At 39.1% G+C, this 19045-nt stretch overlaps 1 protein-coding gene across 29 annotated transcripts in view; it reads left to right on the top strand.

Moving 5' to 3' along the window:
• NEB (nebulin) overlaps positions 1 to 19045 on the top strand; it is a 216183-nt gene that overhangs the window by 152271 nt on the left and 44867 nt on the right. For 20 of the 29 annotated variants that reach the window (XR_010322314.1, XM_064287137.1, XM_064287139.1 and 17 more), the window contains 13 exons: positions 355 to 459; positions 2067 to 2171; positions 2427 to 2531; positions 4774 to 4878; positions 5034 to 5138; positions 5781 to 5885; positions 6958 to 7062; positions 9034 to 9138; positions 10613 to 10717; positions 11076 to 11183; positions 16146 to 16250; positions 18198 to 18302; positions 18745 to 18849. Coding sequence is in view for 27 of the 29 variants with exons in the window: in XM_064287137.1 (XP_064143207.1) it covers positions 355 to 459; positions 2067 to 2171; positions 2427 to 2531; positions 4774 to 4878; positions 5034 to 5138; positions 5781 to 5885; positions 6958 to 7062; positions 9034 to 9138; positions 10613 to 10717; positions 11076 to 11183; positions 16146 to 16250; positions 18198 to 18302; positions 18745 to 18849 (1368 nt within the window). In the remaining 2 variants the exon portion in view is untranslated. The other 9 variants (XM_064287138.1, XM_064287143.1, XM_064287150.1 and 6 more) reach the window with 7 other exon arrangements.

Here is a 19045-nt window from a genome sequence, read left to right on the forward strand (position 1 = left end):
GCCTGTTGACAGACAAAGGGAGAAAGCTGTAAGAATGGGAAGGGCTGGAGATACGGAGGGGAAGGGGATGATTGCTGGAACAGAGTTCAAAAAGAGATAGGCAAGAGAGGGACCAAGAGCACAGCAGGAGGCTTGGATCTTGGACAGGCTACAGAATGTCTCATCTCAACAGAAGGAGAAAAATGTCAAATGAGGACAGAGGGGTAAATAAATTATTGGCTTATTGGAAAGAAGCTGCAATTGTTGCAGTGGGACGGTTCTGCTTTTTCTATGAAGTAAACAATAAAAGCATCTGCAGAGAACATAACATGACTATAAAGCAGAAATGATGGTGATGACTTGTTTTATGTTTAGCTGGTGTACAGAGCTTCGGGCAACAAGCAAAAATCAATCTTCACTTCAGTTCCTGATACTCCTGATCTTTTAAGAGCCAAGAGAGGGCAGAAGCTTCAGAGTCAGGTAAGATCATTTACTAACGAAGATTCGTAAACCTGCCACACTGGTGTCATGTGTGTGCCTGACCACTCCTGGTCAGTATAAGACTCTCACACTTGTTTGTCCTTGATGCAGCCTCATGCACATTAACACTGCACTTTATGAAACTGTTTTCTTTTGGGCCATCTTAACTATGGCTGTACTTTGCATGAGCAGGTGATATTTTCTTTTCTAGGTGCTATACAAATTTGTCATTGGATGAGTAGTCTGTGAACTCCAGGTAGTGAAAAGTAATTGCTTAATACATTTCATGTTGTTGTTAGGTACCGTTGAGTCGGTTCCAACTCATAGCAACCATGTGTACAATAGAAAGAAACACTGCCTGGTTCTGTGCCGTACTCACAATTGGTGGTGTATTTCAGCCCATTGTTGCAGCCACTGTTTCAATCCATCTCGTTGAAGGTCTTCCTCTTTCTCACTCACCCTCTACTTTACCAAGCATGATGTCCTTCTCTAGGGACTGGTACCACCTGATAACATGTCCAAATTATGTGAGATGAAGTCTCACCATCCTTGCTTTTAAGAAGCATTCTGACTGTATTTCTTCCGAGACAAATTTATTCATTCTTCTGACAGTCCATGTTATATTCAATATTCTTCACCCACACCATAATTGAAAGGCATCAACTCTTCTTCGGTCTTCCTTATTCATTGCCCAACTTTTGCATGCGTATGAGGTGATAGAAAATACCATGGCTTGGCTCAGGCATACCTTAATCCTCAAAGTGACATCTTTGCTTTTTAACACTCTAAAGAGGTTTTTTGCAGCAGATTTGCCCAAAGCAATACATTGTTTGATTTCTTGACTGCTGCTTTCATGGGCGTTGATTGTGGATCCAAGTAAAATGAAATCCTTGACAACTTCAATATTTTTTCTGTTTATCATGATGTTGCTTTTTGGTCCAGCTGTGAGGATTTTTGCTTTCTTTATGTTGAAGTGTAATCTATACTGAAGGCTGTGGTCTTTGATCTTCATCACTAAGTGCTTCAAGTCCTCTTCATTTTCAGCAAGCAAGGTTGTGTCATCTGCATACATTCCATACCAAAAAACCAAACCAAACCTGTTTGCCATCTAGTTAATTTCAATTCATAGTGACCCTATAGGACAGAGTAGACCTGCCCCATGGGGTTTTCAAGGAGTGGCTGGTTGATTCAAACTGTTGATTCAAACTCTTAAAACCACTGTACCACCAGGCCTCTATAGGTTCCATAGGACTTGTTTATTGTCCATAGACAAATGAAACCATATTTCATGTATTCAGGCAAAAATTAAAAAATACTATGTTGAGGGCTCTGTAAGAAGCATCTGGTTCTTCTGTCACCATTTTTTATCATGTGGCTTTAGATTGGACCATATTCACCAGTAGGAGTATTGGTAAACTGAAGTGTGTATATGTGTTTCCAAACGTGAGATACACAGAGAGAGAAATGAACAGAAACACATATATCAAAAAGCAAAAAACAAAAACAGAACAACAAGTAGACACTTTAGGGCCAGAAATGAATGAAGAGGACTGAATGCTAAATGTTTCATCTCTATACCGTCTCACGGCCATTTTCTGATTATTTAGTATCTGTATATTGAACTTGCCACCAAAGAGAGACCCCATCATCACGCTGGCAACCAGACTAAAGCCTTGAAGCATGCTAAAGACGTGAAGGACATGGTCAGCGAGGTAAGGTGGGAATTTGGTAATGAGGCACTGGGTTAAAGAAAAAAATCCTTTGTAAAAACCCTCACCTACTTCCTCTGATTAGAGAACCCATTACTAGAAATTGTGCTCAGCATTAGCAAAATATAGAAGGCAAAGCTGTTCTTTTCAAGGACATGTTGTTGTGTTCCTCAGCTGGATACTGTGACTGGGTTGTGAGTTGGGAGGGATGAAAGAGCTTGAACTTAAATTTGTCTTTTTTTCCATATGATTCCTTAGAAAAAGTACAAGATTCAGTATGAGAAGATGAAGGACAAGTACACCCCAGTGCCAGATACGCCGATCCTCATCAGAGCTAAGAAGGCTTACTGGAATGCCAGTGATGTATGCATCTCTTCATTCTTCTTATGATAGAGAGAGCTGAGGTTGATGTACCTAAGAAACATAAGATGTTACAGTCGTATCCATAGTACAAAGTCATGTCCCACAACATGGATCAAGGAAAACAAACAATCAAACAAACAATACCAGTCAGGCAAAGTAGCTAAGGACAGTGCTGAGAGATGCTAAAAGCTTGTTGTTCTTCTCATTGCTCTTCTGTGCAAAATTATGATCCTTGATCCTTACTTATAATTTTTTGGAAGCATTTCCCAAGGATTCTTGCCAACTTTATCCATAAAATCATGGGCTTGGAGTCAGCCAAACATGGATTCAAATCTTGGTGCTGTCACCTGTCTGCTGTATATAACTTACCTAATTTTCCTAAGACTTTGCTTTCTCAGATGTGCAATGACAATAATTGTGATAATTAAATTAAACTAAACAAGATAATGTATATGCCATTACTAGTACTGTGTGAAGCTCATAGTTGGCACTCAGAAAATGTTTGTTCCCTGTCTTCTTTTCATTGCCTAGATACAGATCATGTGAATGACACATTAGTTAGAATTAGGATGGGCAGACTTTCATTTCCTGTTCTACATGATCAAGGTAAAGGCTGCCTTTTAATGGCAATTAGATTCCCTATTAATGAAATTAGTCCAAGGTAGATCACCAGTCCTTACCAGTTTTGTATCTCAGAGCCCAATTCCAAATGCATGGTACCCATTACCAGAATCAGAACCCCTAGAGAAGGATTACGCATGTTGAGATTTAAACCAAGCCAAAAGCTCAAGCCAGCCCCATAGCCCCTCAATTTAACAACATAGCTCTGAAGTTTCAAATTCAAGTTTCAGCAAATTGGAACAATATCTCAGTTCTGTGATTTTTATCTGAAATCATCATTCGGAGCTGAGGAGACCATGCTAGTTGGAAAGAAAGGAATACCAGTTAATGTTTAAAATATAAACTGAGATATTCTTAATGGGTGCTGGGTTTCTGTTTGGGGTAATGGAATTTTTTTTGAAACTGCATAGTGGTGACAGTTGCACAGTATGACAAACACGATTATTGTCACTGGACTGGTTGAAACAACAAATTTTTGTGATCTATATTTTACAATAATTTTTTAGAATTGAAAACCACCTTGAATAAACAAAAAGCCACACTCACACATACACACACTGAGAAAATTATATACTGTCTTCAAAATCTATCCCCCAGGATAGTTTTAGTCTTCTTGGGACATCTCCGTCTTTATAGCTTCAGAATTACCCTTGGATATTCATTTGAACCCAGCTTAATCTGTGTCACCATGTTGCAAGGGTGGTCCCACAGTGAAATTTTCCTATTGGGCAGCCTCATTCTGGCTTTGTCAGTGCCAATGCTGTTGATCTTAATCTTCAAAATAGTCCAGTGTAACAAGGGTTGTATCTCGTGTTCAGGTCAGCTTATCTATCGTGCCTTTCCCCACATGTAGAGGTAAGTGATTTCATGGAATTATCTACCTGAAAAACAGAGTCACAAAGTCAAAGGAAAGATGTCTTTCCTTACGTCTTTCCTCAGCTATCCAAAAAAAAAAAGACCTTTTGTTTGAGGTTGAAAACAGGCCATTGAGAGAAGTACTCGTCTTGTGTAGATGGGATGAATCTGTCAGGATATTCTTAGGTTAAAGTCAGAACTGTCTTCTCTTGGATACCAAAAAGATTAAGATCATAATAAAGTAAAATTTCAGAACTGCTTTGTGGAGAAGGCGTTTTAATACCAGGAGTTAGAAGCTAAATCTTTCTCCTTTCTTTTTGCACATTAGTATGTCCTGGGCTCAGTGAGGTTATGTTTGTTTGTTTGTTTCTCCATCCAAATGAGCCTTTCGTTTGTATCATATTTAAATAAGCATTTTATTTTAAGTAGTTTTGGATTTACAGAAATGTTGCAGATAGTACAGAGAGTTCTTGTATACCCCACATCCAATTTTTCCTATTGTTAACACCTTACTTTACTTTTGTCACAACTAATGAACCAATATTGTTTATACATTATTATTAACTAAACCTCATACTTTATTTGGATTTCATTTTTTTTCCCTAATTCCTTTTCTGTCTCCCAGGATTTGAAATGAGCTTTTAAATCTCTCAAATTTATTCATGGGGAAACCTAAGAGAGAAAGCTCGAGAGAGTTGAAACTTAAAAGAGCTCAATTATCTGACTTGGTGGTTTTTCATAATCTATGTACTTTTTCTCTTTCCAGCTACGCTACAAAGAAACATTTCAAAAGACCAAGGGAAAATACCACACTGTGAAGGATGCTCTGGACATCGTTTATCATCGCAAAGTCACAGACGACATCAGTAAAGTACGTCCCTAAACATTTCTGTTTGTGTTGGCTAAATAATCCACCATCATGTCTTTTTAGCATCTTCCCATTTCTAAAACTGTCTGGATAGAGGTAGATTTTTTTATATTAATTTTGGGCAAGACTTTACAGCTGCCTTTGTATTTTTACCACAGGTGAAGTACAAGGAGAACTACATGAGCCAGCTGGGAATTTGGAGGTCCATCCCTGATCGCCCAGAGCACTTCCACCACCGGGCAGTCACTGATGCAATCAGTGATGTGAGTCTTGAAATCATCTACATTTATATACATATTCATATTGTGAGGGATGAAATCAAACACTGCATAAAAACTGATTAAACACTTAACTAGATTTAGATCTTGTGTATGGATGTTTAAATCATAAAACTAATTATTAAATAAGTGAACTACTTGGGTGAGAGAAGACTATATTCAAACTGACAAACCTAATTTTCTTCTAAATGTCTAATATCGGATTACATGATTGGAAATTATATCACTCATCTAGGAAATAACCTATTTTTGATCAATTGAAGAGACAATTTTTAAAACAATTAAGGCACATAAAGTGCTCATTTAGGAAGAAATTCCAGCTTTGTGTATGAAAATACAGCTGCAAAGCTAATGGTATATTGTCTAGGAAAGGATGCCTGTTAAATTTGAATTGTCTTAACTAGCATTAAAAATAAAAAGTTCTGTATACTATATAACAATATATCATAAAACGAGCAGATATCAGTATTACTGGAAATTACTTGTAAGTAATTATTTTGATACTTTATCATTCCATATACTTCAGGGGTCAGTGGTTCTATCTGTCCCACTTGTATAGATCCTAATTTACTACTATTTCGAGATAGGTTCTTAAAACTGTCTTTGATGATGTTCTTCTTCTCCCAGGTAAAATATAAAGAAGATTTGACCTGGCTGAAGGGCATTGGTTGCTATGCCTATGATACCCCTGACTTTAATCTGGCTGAAAAGAACAAGACTCTCTACAGCAAGGTATATCTACTCAAGGAGAAAGATCACATTCATTCAACCCACAGAAGGGATTAGCACTGAGGAAATAGCCTTTCATATTTCCATCCCTGTCCTTGCTTCTAGACTCTATGATTGGAGTACATACTCAATTACTCACTTTCCTTAGAAATTTCTTTACTACTAACCTTGTTGACAATAGTCATTTATTTGAATTTGATGTCATCTCAGTAAACCTCCACAGGCTCTTCCAGAATTCCCTCTCTACTTCCATGTCACCGGGCAATTTTACCCTGTTTGAGCTGATAAAGTAGCAAACATAAAGCATGGTTGTTTTGTTCCACAAACTTGATGTGTGTCTTGGGGCAAATAACTTAATTTTTATGGGCCTCAATAAAGCAATTGGAAGAACTTCCTTTGAGCTCTAAAACAGGGGTCAGCAATCTTTTTCTGGAAAGAACTAGATAGAAAATATTTTAGATTTTGTGGGCCACATTCGGCCTATCACATATTCTTTGTGTTTTACAACCCCTTAAAATTATAAAAACCATTCTCAGCTCATGGAATTGTTTAAAAAAAAGATGGCAGGCTAAATTTGGCCTGTGGGTCATAGTTTGCCAGCCCTTGCTCTAAAACATTACGATTATCTGATTAATTACTAGAAAGCTATATTCAAATTAATGGACTAAAAGCTTTCTTCAAGTGTATATTACAATACCCTCAAAGTAAAAACATGATCATTATGATAATAGAAGGAAAGAAGAAATTGATTCAGATTTTTGACTAATAAAATACATGTTTGACATCCATTCCATTGAGGTGTTTTCTGGCGTGTTTGTGTATATATATATATATATATATATATATATATATATATATACACACATATATACATATATACATATATACATACACCTTAGTTTTCAAGACATCCAGGTGAGTCTACCGTTTATAGCCTTGGGAGACAGAGTAAGAACTTATCAAATACTTGTTAGCTCTAACAATTAATTAACACAATTATATGATAAAATAAATGGTATGTCTCATTCTTAAGATGATCACAGCCTGCAAAATAACTATTTCCTATTTTCTCTAGTATAAGTATAAAGAAGTATTTGAAAGGACCAAGTCAGATTTCAAGTATGTTGCCGACTGTCCAATCAATAGACATTTCAAATATGCAACTCAACTGATGAATGCGGTACGTATAACCTGATCCAGTTAAGCCTACATAAAACAGCAAGAAATCCATTCTAAGTGTTGATTCACTTAGATTTGGAAAGACTCTATGATGTCGTCATCCAATGGGCTCTGCAAAAAACATGAATAAGAACAAGTGAAGGGACCTTCCAGTGTAGTGTGAGAGCCCCACAGCCATCAGCACCTCTGTTTGCACTGACATAGGGGATCATGGCTCTGTCAGTGATGACACTAAGGAGGTAAAGAATTTTACTATCAGCTGAACTCCTTAAATTGTAGACGTTGGTTGAGCTACCACTAAGGGGATGGCTGTGACTCACGCATTCTTTTTCATTGCCATTGTTACTCCCCCTTACATTGGTACAGAAAAGTATCCATTTGCCACCAAAAATTTTCCCTTATGTTCAACCCAATTTTTCCTGGAACCATCTTTTCAATAATTGAAGTTAAATTTAGCTCAAGATCACTGAAATACTCAAACTATGAATTTACTTATAATTGAATGGTTTTATATTTAATATCTTATTTTCTGAGGATTTATATAAGATCAAAAGCAATGTTAGAAAATTAGTAAAAAGTATCTAAAAATGAAAATATAGTCAGTGGTATATTTGCTTCAGTGTATGATTTTGTTTTTGTTTAATTTGATTTAGTTCATTTTCCTTAGATTCCCAGACTGGACACCGCTGAAGAATCACTGTCAGAAACTTCCTAGGAAGACAGTCTTGACATATTTTGTTTCTATTTTTCTCTTTCTCAAAGAATTTCCAGGTCTCTTTTATAATCAAGTAAATTAACTAGACTTAAGAGACTCTTAGAATTTGTCCAAGGATGTTTCAGTATCAGTTACGCTTTTTGATTCTCATAGCTTTAGATAGTAAGCCTGTAGCATATTTATAGCTTATTTAAAATTCAGTGTAAGATGCCATAAAATCTAACATTGCTGGTGGCATTGTATTTAGAGATGGAAAATATTTTGACACAGGTCCCCCAATTTCAATGTCCTAAGGCAGACATAGCCCAAGCCCCAGCTTTCTCCAGGTGTTCATCCTTCACCTGGTTCTCTTTGCCTCCCTGTTTTTATTATCCTGAATGCTTTGGGAGCTCACTTCTAGAAATGACATGGTTCTGGCTCTCTGGAATGTTTACCTTGGGACATCTTTGTGTACCCTTGAAGTTTTACTGTTGCTATAATTTGATATGATGTTTGAGCAGAAAAAATACAGAGCTGATTATGAGCAGCGGAAAGATAAATACCACCTGGTGGTCGATGAGCCTAGACATCTGCTGGCTAAGACCGCAGGCGAACAGATCAGCCAGGTACTGTGCTGGAACTGGCAGGACAGCCCAGGCAGGACTGTGCTCCGAGTTTCTCACGAGATGTCGTCCCGTCTGCTGCAAGGATGTCATAGGTTCTGCCTATGATATTGGACTGTTCTGTTTCAAAGTTCTCTGTCTAGCCACCCAAAAAGCCCGTAAGCTATTTGAGTGTGCCAGTCCATGCTCTGTGTCCTCATTTGTGCTATGGTGAAGACGAAAAGAAAGGCTGGGTCTTCCCACCCTTTCCCCTTCTGGAGGGCCAATTTGTAAACTGCAATTTCCCTGTGCTGAATTATATTTTAAGTTTTAAAAGTAAAAACAAAGAAACAAATTAGTGAAAGAAAAGAGACAGAACTGCTTATGTATTTTTTTATTCCTATGGTGTCTTCTTTTCTATGAGACAATTTTGGTGGTGACATAGGTGAGACTTAGCTGTATCATTCCCAATTGGCAAGGACTATGAATGGTTAACTGCAAGTATTGAGGTCATTCTGCTTGGCATTATATTTGATGTCTTCACCTATGAGCATACATGAAGACAGAAAGTATGTCTGCCTACATCTCTTCACTCAGAGGTGATTGGGATATAGCGCCATGTCCTTCTTTGTCTTCATAAGTCTCTTTTGTGCTTCACTGCTCTTTGCATGGACAGAAAAAATATAAATCTAGAGCCAAGATGCTTCTGCAACATGGATGTAATGAAATCCTGCGTCCAGATATGTTGACTGCCCTCTACAATACACACATGTGGAGCCAGGTAATGCCTGACGTGAAGAAGGTAGCTTGGAAACCTTTGGGTGCATTCACTTTTATGCTTTCATTGACTTCCTCTCCCTGCCCTGCTCCATGCTGGTCTCATATGATAAAGCTGTGTAAATGTCCACTCCTAGGAAGTGAACTTTGGATGTGGCCAGGCGTGATGATGCTGCAGTCATCACCGGCACAGTGGCAGGGGACCACCGCTCCACACTTTTGGAACTCTTAGTGAGATTAACTGACATCCTTTCAAAGTAGATTTCCAAATTGGCATAATATTAATTTATGTTTTTTCAGTATTTGCCCCAAAGAAAGAGATTCCTTGGAGATTGCAGATCTTAAGTAAATGTGACAGCATTTTAGAAGGTCTGAATATTTAATGTTTTCATCTAATTTTTCCAGTGATCGATTATTACAACGGTACCATTTGGGAGGGTTGAGGATTCCAGTGCAGCTCTTTGAATATTATACATACTCGTGGCCCTTCCTGAGTTTCTTGCTGAATTTGCTAGATTCCTAAAGGAAACCTCCCAGCATATCTATTCTCGTCCACACTTGTAACATTGCTGCTAAGGATGCCTTCTTCCTGCAAGGCCCGTTGAAGCACACACCGCTGCCTTTCCATCATGGGATGAAATATAAATTTTCAGGAACAAACAGTGGTAATTGGTTAACTACCAGATACACTATTATTAAAATACCATTGTTCTCAGATAAAAAAAAGTTTTTAATCAGTATTTTGTACTAGCAACTTGTTTCATCATTTTAATTTTGTCATCAAAGCAACACGTGAAATAAGGGGGGTGGTGAGCTTTGCCTATGAACACTCTGCTGGCCTGAACTTTTTCTTTTCCCTGATATGATCATCAAATAGTTGTGCATGAAGTTTTGTTGGCTTGAAACAGCTTATGTGCATGAAAAAAATTTTTGTGACAAAAACCAATGCAATTTAAAATATGATAAATTCTTCAGACTCATTCTTCTCTACTCATTTTTTTTACACCTGTATAATCTTTGATATGAGAAAATACTTTAAGAGATCATACGTACCTGATGCAAGATATTATAAGTAAATCAGTATTGCTCAGAGTCCAGAGAACAAGGTTTTAGTTCTGCTTCTAAGATTTCTTTGGTATACATGCCCTTGGTTCAGACCCTTAACTTCTCTGAACCTCAGTGTCCACGTGTGTATAAAACACTTTAAAATGTATAAAATGACATTTAAAATGTCATTGTTTTCTTTGATTATTTGCTCACTGTGTTTTACCATTGCTATTGAACACAACTTTATATTAAACATTTCCAGTTAGGATTTACAGAGAATCCTACCAAGACACCATCTCCTACATCTGCGACATATAATAATCCTACTATTTGCCATACACACATAATTTCCCCTCAAGAAGAAAATTTGATTCCTTTAAGCCCTCTCTTCAGTTTCTTATCATTAACTCTTGCTTCTCTTTAAAATTTAGATCAAGTACAGGAAAAATTATGAAAAATCAAAAGACAAATTCACCTCAATTGTGGACACTCCAGAACACCTGCGGACTACCAAAGTCAACAAACAGATCAGTGATGTAAGCACGAGAAACACTGAATGGATTCTCAAATTCAGGGGGCATTTGCAAAAGTATTGGGAGGGTATTTTAGATTACCACAATGTCTGCAAGACTCTACTACCATTTAGTGGGAGGAGGCCAGGGGGGCTAAATGTCCTGCTATGCGTAGGATTCTTCTTTCATAAGAAAGAACTATTCCAACCAAACTGGCAGACACCTCAGTGGGTAAACACTGGGGCTTTAGCAGAGAGCATGAAAGCACCCATTGAGTATATAGATTTGTCTTTTCTTTATGCTTGCTTTAAAAAAAATTTGTATTTGCCTTGTAAATGGAGAAATATAACATTGTATCTTTCTGCTTTTTAATCTCCTTCAGATACTTTATAAACTGGAATACAACAAGGCCAAACCCAGAGGCTATACCACAATCCATGACACCCCCATGTTGCTGCATGTCCGAAAGGTTAAGGATGAAGTCAGTGATGTAAGTCTCTCTCATCTTATCCTTTTTTTAATGTGATATAACAAATCCTGGTCCAGCTATCTGTTGCTGCATAACAACCACCCAAAAATTTAGAAGCTTTAAACAACAATCATGGTATTTTGCTCATGAGTTGACCGAGCACAGCCAAGTAGCTCTTCTACTCCACATGATGTTAGCAGACATCTGAGGCTCAGCTGGGCCAGGACATCCAAGATGGCTCACTCACATGGCTCATTAATGATGGCTGTTGGCTGGGAACTCAGCTGGGGTATAGATGGGAACCCCTACATGTGGCCTTTCCATGTGGTTTGGACCCCTCACAACATAGTGGCTGGGTTCTAAGAGGGAGGAAGTGGAAGCTTCCATGCCAGTTAAGTGCTATTCCTAGAACTAACACAGTGTCACTTTTCCCATATTCCACTGGCCACAGTGCCCACCCAGATGCAAGTAGTGAAGAGACAAGCACCTCTTCTCGATAGACCTTGCTATGGACAAGGTCACATTGAAGAAGAGCAGGTGGAATGTTGAGGCCGTTTTGGGAATTGCATTGTGCCACAAACCTTATTATCACTCTATAAGTCTATCTTGACTAAAAAAGAATAAGTCAGATGTTATGTTCTAGTAATATAAATTTGGGGAGAAATTATATTCATATGTATTCAGATAGATGGCTTGAGTCTGTGATTTAAAACTATCATAATTTTGGTTTATAAAGAAAGACAAATTCAATTTTAAAAGAACTTCAGGGCTACATAAACTGCTGGGCAACAGAAAGCGTTATAAAGGCAGCTGCGAATATCTTATCCCTATCCCAAAGCCTTGACTGTGGCTGGCGTTCAGGAATTCTTTGATAGATGAATAAATATGTTCATACTCTTGACCCTGAGTCACCCTGAAAAATGTTAAATGCATTCAATGTACTGTTTAAGAAGACATAAGTGTATAAAATGTTTTAGAAACATAAATAATGTTAAAATAATTGTTGCCACTTAAATATGAACATCAAGTGTTCATAAGCATTTATGAGGTTGATCCCTTCCATGGATAACAAAAAAAAGGATACCTCCATCTCCCTAAACTTTACTGATTATAAGAGTAACCTAGAGTGTTGATGAAGATATCAATTTCTAGGCCTTTCTCCTAAAGATACTGATTTACTAGGTGTCCCCCCCATCCCCAATATGTCTTGTAAATCCTAACCTCTATGCCTGTAGTTATAATCCTATTTTGGAATGAGTTGTCTCTTATATTAATGAGGCAGGATTAGTGTAAGATGTGTTTCGAGTCAATCTTTTACAAGATATAAAAGAAGCAAGCAGAGATGGGGGAAGGTAGATGCCAAGCCACATGGAGAACTCCAAGGAACCAGGAAACAGAAGCTTAAGAGACAAGACAGTGAGGAAGCCTTCCCCTAGAACCAGCACTTCTAACCTCCTAAACTGTGAGAAAATAAATTTCTGTTTGATAAAGCCACCGTTTGTGGTATTTTTGTTATAGCAGCATTAGATAACTAAGACACTAAGTCTGTGGTGAAGCCAAAAAAACTGTGATTCTTACGATCAGGCAAGTTTAGTAAACACTGCTATGCCTCCTTTAGAACACTTTTACTTCAGCTTTTAACCACATTAAAACATAGGGTCCTTCTGTAACAATTACTGAGAAGGCCCTAGGCTTGGCCACAAGCTGAAGTGGGTGAAACTAGAAATGTCAGACGAAGAATGGGGAAACTACCTGTCTCCTTGGGCCTGCAGTACTATTTGTTCACCATTCCCTTGCCTCTCATCTAAACCCGCACATGCCAAACCTTGCTAGATACAGCTCTAGCAACAATAATAGTGATGACTGCATCCATCAATTCATTCATTTGTCAAATAATTATTGAGCTCCTATGTGCCAAGCATTAGGAATGAGATAATGAATGATACACATCTTTGCCCTCAATGGGTTCAATTTAGTGGAAGAGATGGACAGACAAATAAATAATTACAACACGACATGAGAATACCTACAATGGAAGGAAATACAGGTGTGGGAGCAAAGGAGGAGAGTAAGACTAACTGAGTTGGTGGGGAAAGGCTTCTCTTCCACCAGCAGTTTTTAAGAAGTTATGAACTCAACTGTCTGATCTGTGAAGGGAAAACATCCATGATTAGCTATCTACTTGGCCCTTTCAGAACAAGTTTAGGGTCATAAATCCTACGATGCCGCAGGTGAACATGCTCAGTGTGCCCTGGAGAGCTGGTTTTAAGATCTAAGATAGGAAGGTGCATCTCTGCATAGCTGCATCTTTTCTTTGTTTTTGTTTTTTCTTGTCTAGGGCCTTTTTATTTGTACTTTCTTTTTTAGTATTTTGTTATGTTTTTGGTGAAAGTTTAGATAGAAAATTAGGTTCTCATTTAATAATTACTACTATATATACTGTTCGGAGCCCTGGTGGTGCCAGTGGTTAAGCTTTTGGCTACTAACTGAGAGGTCGGCAGTTTGAATCCACCAGCCGCTCCTTGGAAACCCTATGGGACGGTTCTACTCTGTCCTATACGGTCACTACGAATCAGAACCAACTTGACAGCAATGAGTATACATATTGTTCAGTGACATTAGTTACGTTTTTCACAATATGTCAGTATTCTCATTATTTCCATTCTGGTTGTTCTGTTTCTATTGATCTAGCTTCCCTCTCCCCTCTTATCTTCTCATCCTTGGTCTAGGGTAAATGTTTACTGTTTGGTTTCATTTAGATGATTATTTAGAGAAGCACAGTACTCACAGGTAATATTATTTATTTTATAAGCCAATCTATCATTTGGCTGAAAGGTGACCTCCAGGAGTGGTTTGAGTTCCAAGTTTAAAGGGTATCCCAGGGCAATAGTCTCAGGGGTTCCTCTAGTCTCTACTAGTTTCTCCCGAGGCTCTACTTGTTTCTCCCATTCTATGTGGGACCATCTAGTGTGTCCCTAGTCAGAATGGTTGGTAGTGGTAGCTGGGCACCATCTGGTTCTTCTGGTCTCAAGGTAGGTGGGGTCATGGTTTGTGTAGACTATTAGTCCTGTAGATTAGTTTCTTTTTTGAGTCTTTGGTTTTCTCCTTTTTCTTTTGCTCCGGATGATTAGAGACCAATAGTTGTATCTGAGATGGCCACACACAAGAAGTTTTTAAGACCCCAGACACTAGTCACCAAACTAAGATGTAGAATATTATTTTTATGAACTATATTATGCCAATGAACAGAGTGGCCCCACAAGACTATGGTCCTAAGCCCTTAAATCCAGTAAACCAATCCCATGAGGTGTTTGTTTACATCTAGGAAGTAACTGTAACTGTGCCCCCATGTGCTTTATTTTATGTATGAATATATATGCAACACACATAAACATGTATATACATATACTTACAGAGACACTTATACATGTGCATGCGTATATTCATCTGCCTCTTCCTATACATACATATTGAAGCCCTGGTGTCATAGTGGTTAAGTGCTATGGCTGCTAACCAAAAGGTTGGCAGTTTGAATCCACCAGGCACTCCTTGGAAGTTCTATGGGGCAGTTCTACCCTGTTCTATAGGGTCACTATGAGTCAAATTGACTCAGTGGCAACCAGTATACATGCATATGCATACATATCTATGTGTATAACACACTGCATTCTTTCTTTACAACTGATATTTTGTTTCCATCTTAAGGGGCAATTATATATGTAGTCATGGCTTTAATTTTTTTTAAGTTCTTAGTGTTGCTGTGGTTAGTTGCAATCGAGTCAGCTCCAACTCATGGCAACCCTATGTACAACAGAACAAAACATTGCCAAGAGCTGTGCCATCTTCATGATCATTATATATTTGAGTCCATTGAAAACCCTTAATAGGCTCCTATAAAAAATTATCTTCGTCATCAAAGGAGAACAAAGAAAACCAAAGATACAAGGGAAAGATTTGTCCAAAGGGCTAATGGACCACAACTACCACAACCTCTGCCAGACTGAGCCCCAAACAACTAGATGGTGCCTGGTTACCACCACCAACTGCTCTGATAGGGATCACAGTAGAAGGTCCTGGATAGAGCTGGAGAAAAATGTAGATCAAAATTCTAACTCACAAAAAAAAGACCAGACTTACTGGCCTGACAGAGACTGGAGAAACCCCGAGAGTATGGCCCCCAGACACCCTTTTAGCTCAATAATGAAATCGCTCTTGAGGTTCACCCTTCAGCCAAAGATTAAGAGAGGCCTGTAAAACAAAATGAGACTAAAGGGGCACACCAGGCCAGGGGCAAGGACTAGAAGGCAGGAGGGGACAGGAAAGCTGGTAATAGGGAACCCAAGGTCAAGAAGGGAGAGTGTTGACTTGTCATGGGGTTGGTAACCAATGTCATAAAACTATATGTGTACTAACTATTTAATGAGAAGCTCATTTGTTCTGTAAACCTTCATCTAAAGTACAATAAAAAATAAAAAATAAAAAAAAGGGTCCCAGACAGAGTGGGATAAAACTGTAGAACAAAATTCAAATTCACAAAAAAAAAAGACCAGACTTGCTGGTCTGACAGAGACTGGAGTAACCCCAAGAATATGGCCCCCAGACACCCTTTTAACTCCGTACTGAAGTCACTCTTGAGGTTTACCCTTCAGCCAAAGATTAGGCAAGTCTGTAGGCCCAACAATAACACATGTGAGGAATGTGCATCATAGTTCAATCATGTGGTGTATATGAGACTAAATGGGCATACCAGCCCCAAAGCAAAGTCGAGGAGGCAGGAAGGGACAGGAAAACTGGACAAATGGTAACAGGGAAACTGGGGTGGAGAAGGGGAGAGCATTGACACATCACGGGATTGGAAACCAAGTTCACAAAATAATTTGTGTATTAATTGTTTAGTTAGAAACTAATTTACTCTGAAAACTTTCACCTAAAGCACAATTAAAAAAAAAAAAATTAACCTTGTCATTCTGTTTCCTCCCACAGCTGAAATACAAAGAAGACTACCACCGAAGTAAGTCCAACTGCACCATCAAGCCAGATGCTGTTCATATCAAAGCAGCCAAGGATGCCTACAAAGTCAATACCAACGTAAGTTCTAGAACCTTCCCCAAGCCTAATAATGGGAGCATTGATCAGCTTCTTCAGGACATGTGGTCTCGTTTCACATCTCTTCAGGTGGTTGAGCTCCAGTGAGTCCAGATGAAAAGTTAGGCCCCAGGAGCATGAGTAATGACACTGAAAATAATGCTGGGGAAGAACAAGGGTGACATAACTCTGTGTCTTGATGTTTCAGCCACTTTCTGAAAAAGAGGAGATTTACTTTTCAAATGAAGGCTGTCTTTTGCAAAGTGACTTTGTATCTTTTATTCCTCTTCCTGGGGCTCACCTCCTGTCCCAAACTCTAGAGCCTGCTTCTTCTGAAAGAAAAAACTGTTTAGCCACTTGGTGCTGTTAGGATTCGACCTAGACATTTCTTCCACTCAGATACTCCCTGCACTGACGCTTTTCTTTGTGGTGGAACATCTTAAACCTTCAACCATAGAAACAGTTGTATGCATTTAAATGAGCACTGACTTTTTAAAAATGTATAAATGGTTAGTGTAACGAAACCATTATTACCATAGCTGTTGAGTCGATTCCGACTCATAGTGACCCTATAGGACAGAGTAGAACTGCCCTGTAGGGTTTCCAAGGAGCAGCTGGTGGATTTGAACTGCTGACCTTCTGCTTGGCAGCTAAGCTCTTTAACCACTGTGTCACCAGGCCACTGAAACCATTATAATCCAACTAATTGCCCACTAGTGCCAGAGAGACCATGTGTGTACTAGGGCCAACAAAGCGAAGTGCCATTAGGAACTGACAGGTGGCTTGAAGGTGGCCTGAGGATGGATTGGGTAGAGAGATAGATGTGGGATAAAGCAAATGCAGTCAAATGTACACTGTAGAATCCAGGTAGTGGTTGTATGAATATTGTCTATTATATTCTTGCAACTCCTTTGTGTGTTTGAAAATTTCCGTAATGAAATGAAAAAAATCTCATCAGATTGTACACATAAAGTGTTTGCATTTTGCTGTGCATAAATGAAGCCTCAATTAAAAAAGAGAAAGGAAACAAAGAGAAAAACAGAATGGAGAAAGAAATGTGACTGATAGTGCAGGCCCTCCCCAAGGACACTCAAATTCTACTTGCTTTGGGGCTAAACAATGCCCTTCCGCATCTTAGATTCTCCAGCCCTGAAGAAAGTCAACCAAACACACGAGCACTTCCAAAGCCAGACTGCTTGGATGTGAATCTCTGCTTTGCCATTTCCTAGCTGTCTCACTGTGGGCAGGTTACTTAACTCCCCTGGGCAGTTCCTCAGCTGTCTATTTCATAGGGCTGTTATAAAGATTAAATGAGTTGGTATTTATAAAACACTTAGAAAAGTGCTTAGCATGAAATAAATACTATGTGTTTGATGATTTTTTTTAAAAAAGAAAATTAAGCCTGAATTTAGAAATAAAAGAACTTCACTCTGAAGATGATTATGCTAGACTAGCACAGTTAGAGAGATTATAGAGTCATTTCACCTGGAGGCCTTTTTAAATTTTAGCCTCTTTCTATTTTGGAGTCCTTGGGTTGGCAAATGTTAACATGCAAAAAAAAAAAAAAGGATGGCACTTCTGTTCACTCAGAGATTCCTTGGAAGAAAGGCCTGTTGGCTTACATCTGAGATATTAGCCATTGAAAATCCTGTGGAGCACAGTTTTACTCTGACACACATGCGGTTGCCATGAGTCAGAGTCAACTGGATGGCAACTGTGTATGTGTGCGTGTTTTTTTTTTTTTTTCTTCAACACTTTGGGACTAGAGGATCCTACCAAATGACCTCCTGAGTGGCTGACTAGCTGCAGAAAGTGTACAGAAATTTTAATTGGGGCTCTCTCGTCTTACAAATTGGTGTGTTCAAATGCAAGATGAGCCCCTGTGTGCTGTGTGTTTATGAATTTTGTCTGCTGAATGAAGGGTTTCCTTTTCATCTCCTTAAAAAATAGCTGGACTACAAGAAGCTGTATGAAGCAAACAAAGCCCGCTGGAGGTGGACTCCTGACCGACCCGACTTCATCCAGGCAGCCAAGTCATCCCTGCAGCAAAGCGATGTAAGACAGTAGAGGCAAAGACAATCATAAGTCCATGACACACCTGAGAAAATAAAAAAAAAAAAAAGTCACTCATAACAGCCACTGTGGTGGATGTTAACCCTACCTTCACGAAGAACAGTAGGCTTGTGAGGAGTGGAAGACCAGCTTAGGAAGCCGACCTAGCCGCAGAGCCTGTTATCCCAAATGAGTCAGAGCCCTAACTGAGGCTGGGGAGAACTAGGAGGGAGAGCAAGCTGGGACGGCTTTGTCCTGGCAGCTGGGCTGGAAAGGAGGGGCCCAGTAGGCAGTGAGGGGGCCAGGGAGCCCCTCCTCTCATTCTGCTAGCAAGACCTCATTAGTCCGTTCAAGAGGAACTTCTCTATAGATTTAATCAGATGCCCACCATCCTCTTGTGCCTAGGACCCTTTCCCATCTTCTTCTGCCTTTCTTCTGTTAACAGTTTGAATACAAGCTGGACCGAGAGTTCCTCAAAGGTTGCAAGCTTTCTGTCACTGATGATAAAGATATGGTCCTGGCCCTGAGGAATTCTTTGATCGAAAGTGACGTAAGTATCCAGTGCCTTCCATCTTCTGTACCACAGTCCCCAGGGGCACCCAGGAAAGGACAGAGGAGGGTTGCTCCCACAGGAGCTCGGGTGTGGGTCCTGAAATATGACCCTGTCATGACTAGACACCAGTGACATGGCAGAGCAGGGCAGAAGCTTGCAGAAGCTCTCACATCCAAGTGATCACTGTCAATTT

The sequence above is a fragment of the Loxodonta africana genome, chromosome 6 (genome assembly GCF_030014295.1).
Source record: "Loxodonta africana isolate mLoxAfr1 chromosome 6, mLoxAfr1.hap2, whole genome shotgun sequence".
In the NCBI taxonomy this organism is placed as follows: domain Eukaryota; kingdom Metazoa; phylum Chordata; class Mammalia; order Proboscidea; family Elephantidae; genus Loxodonta; species Loxodonta africana.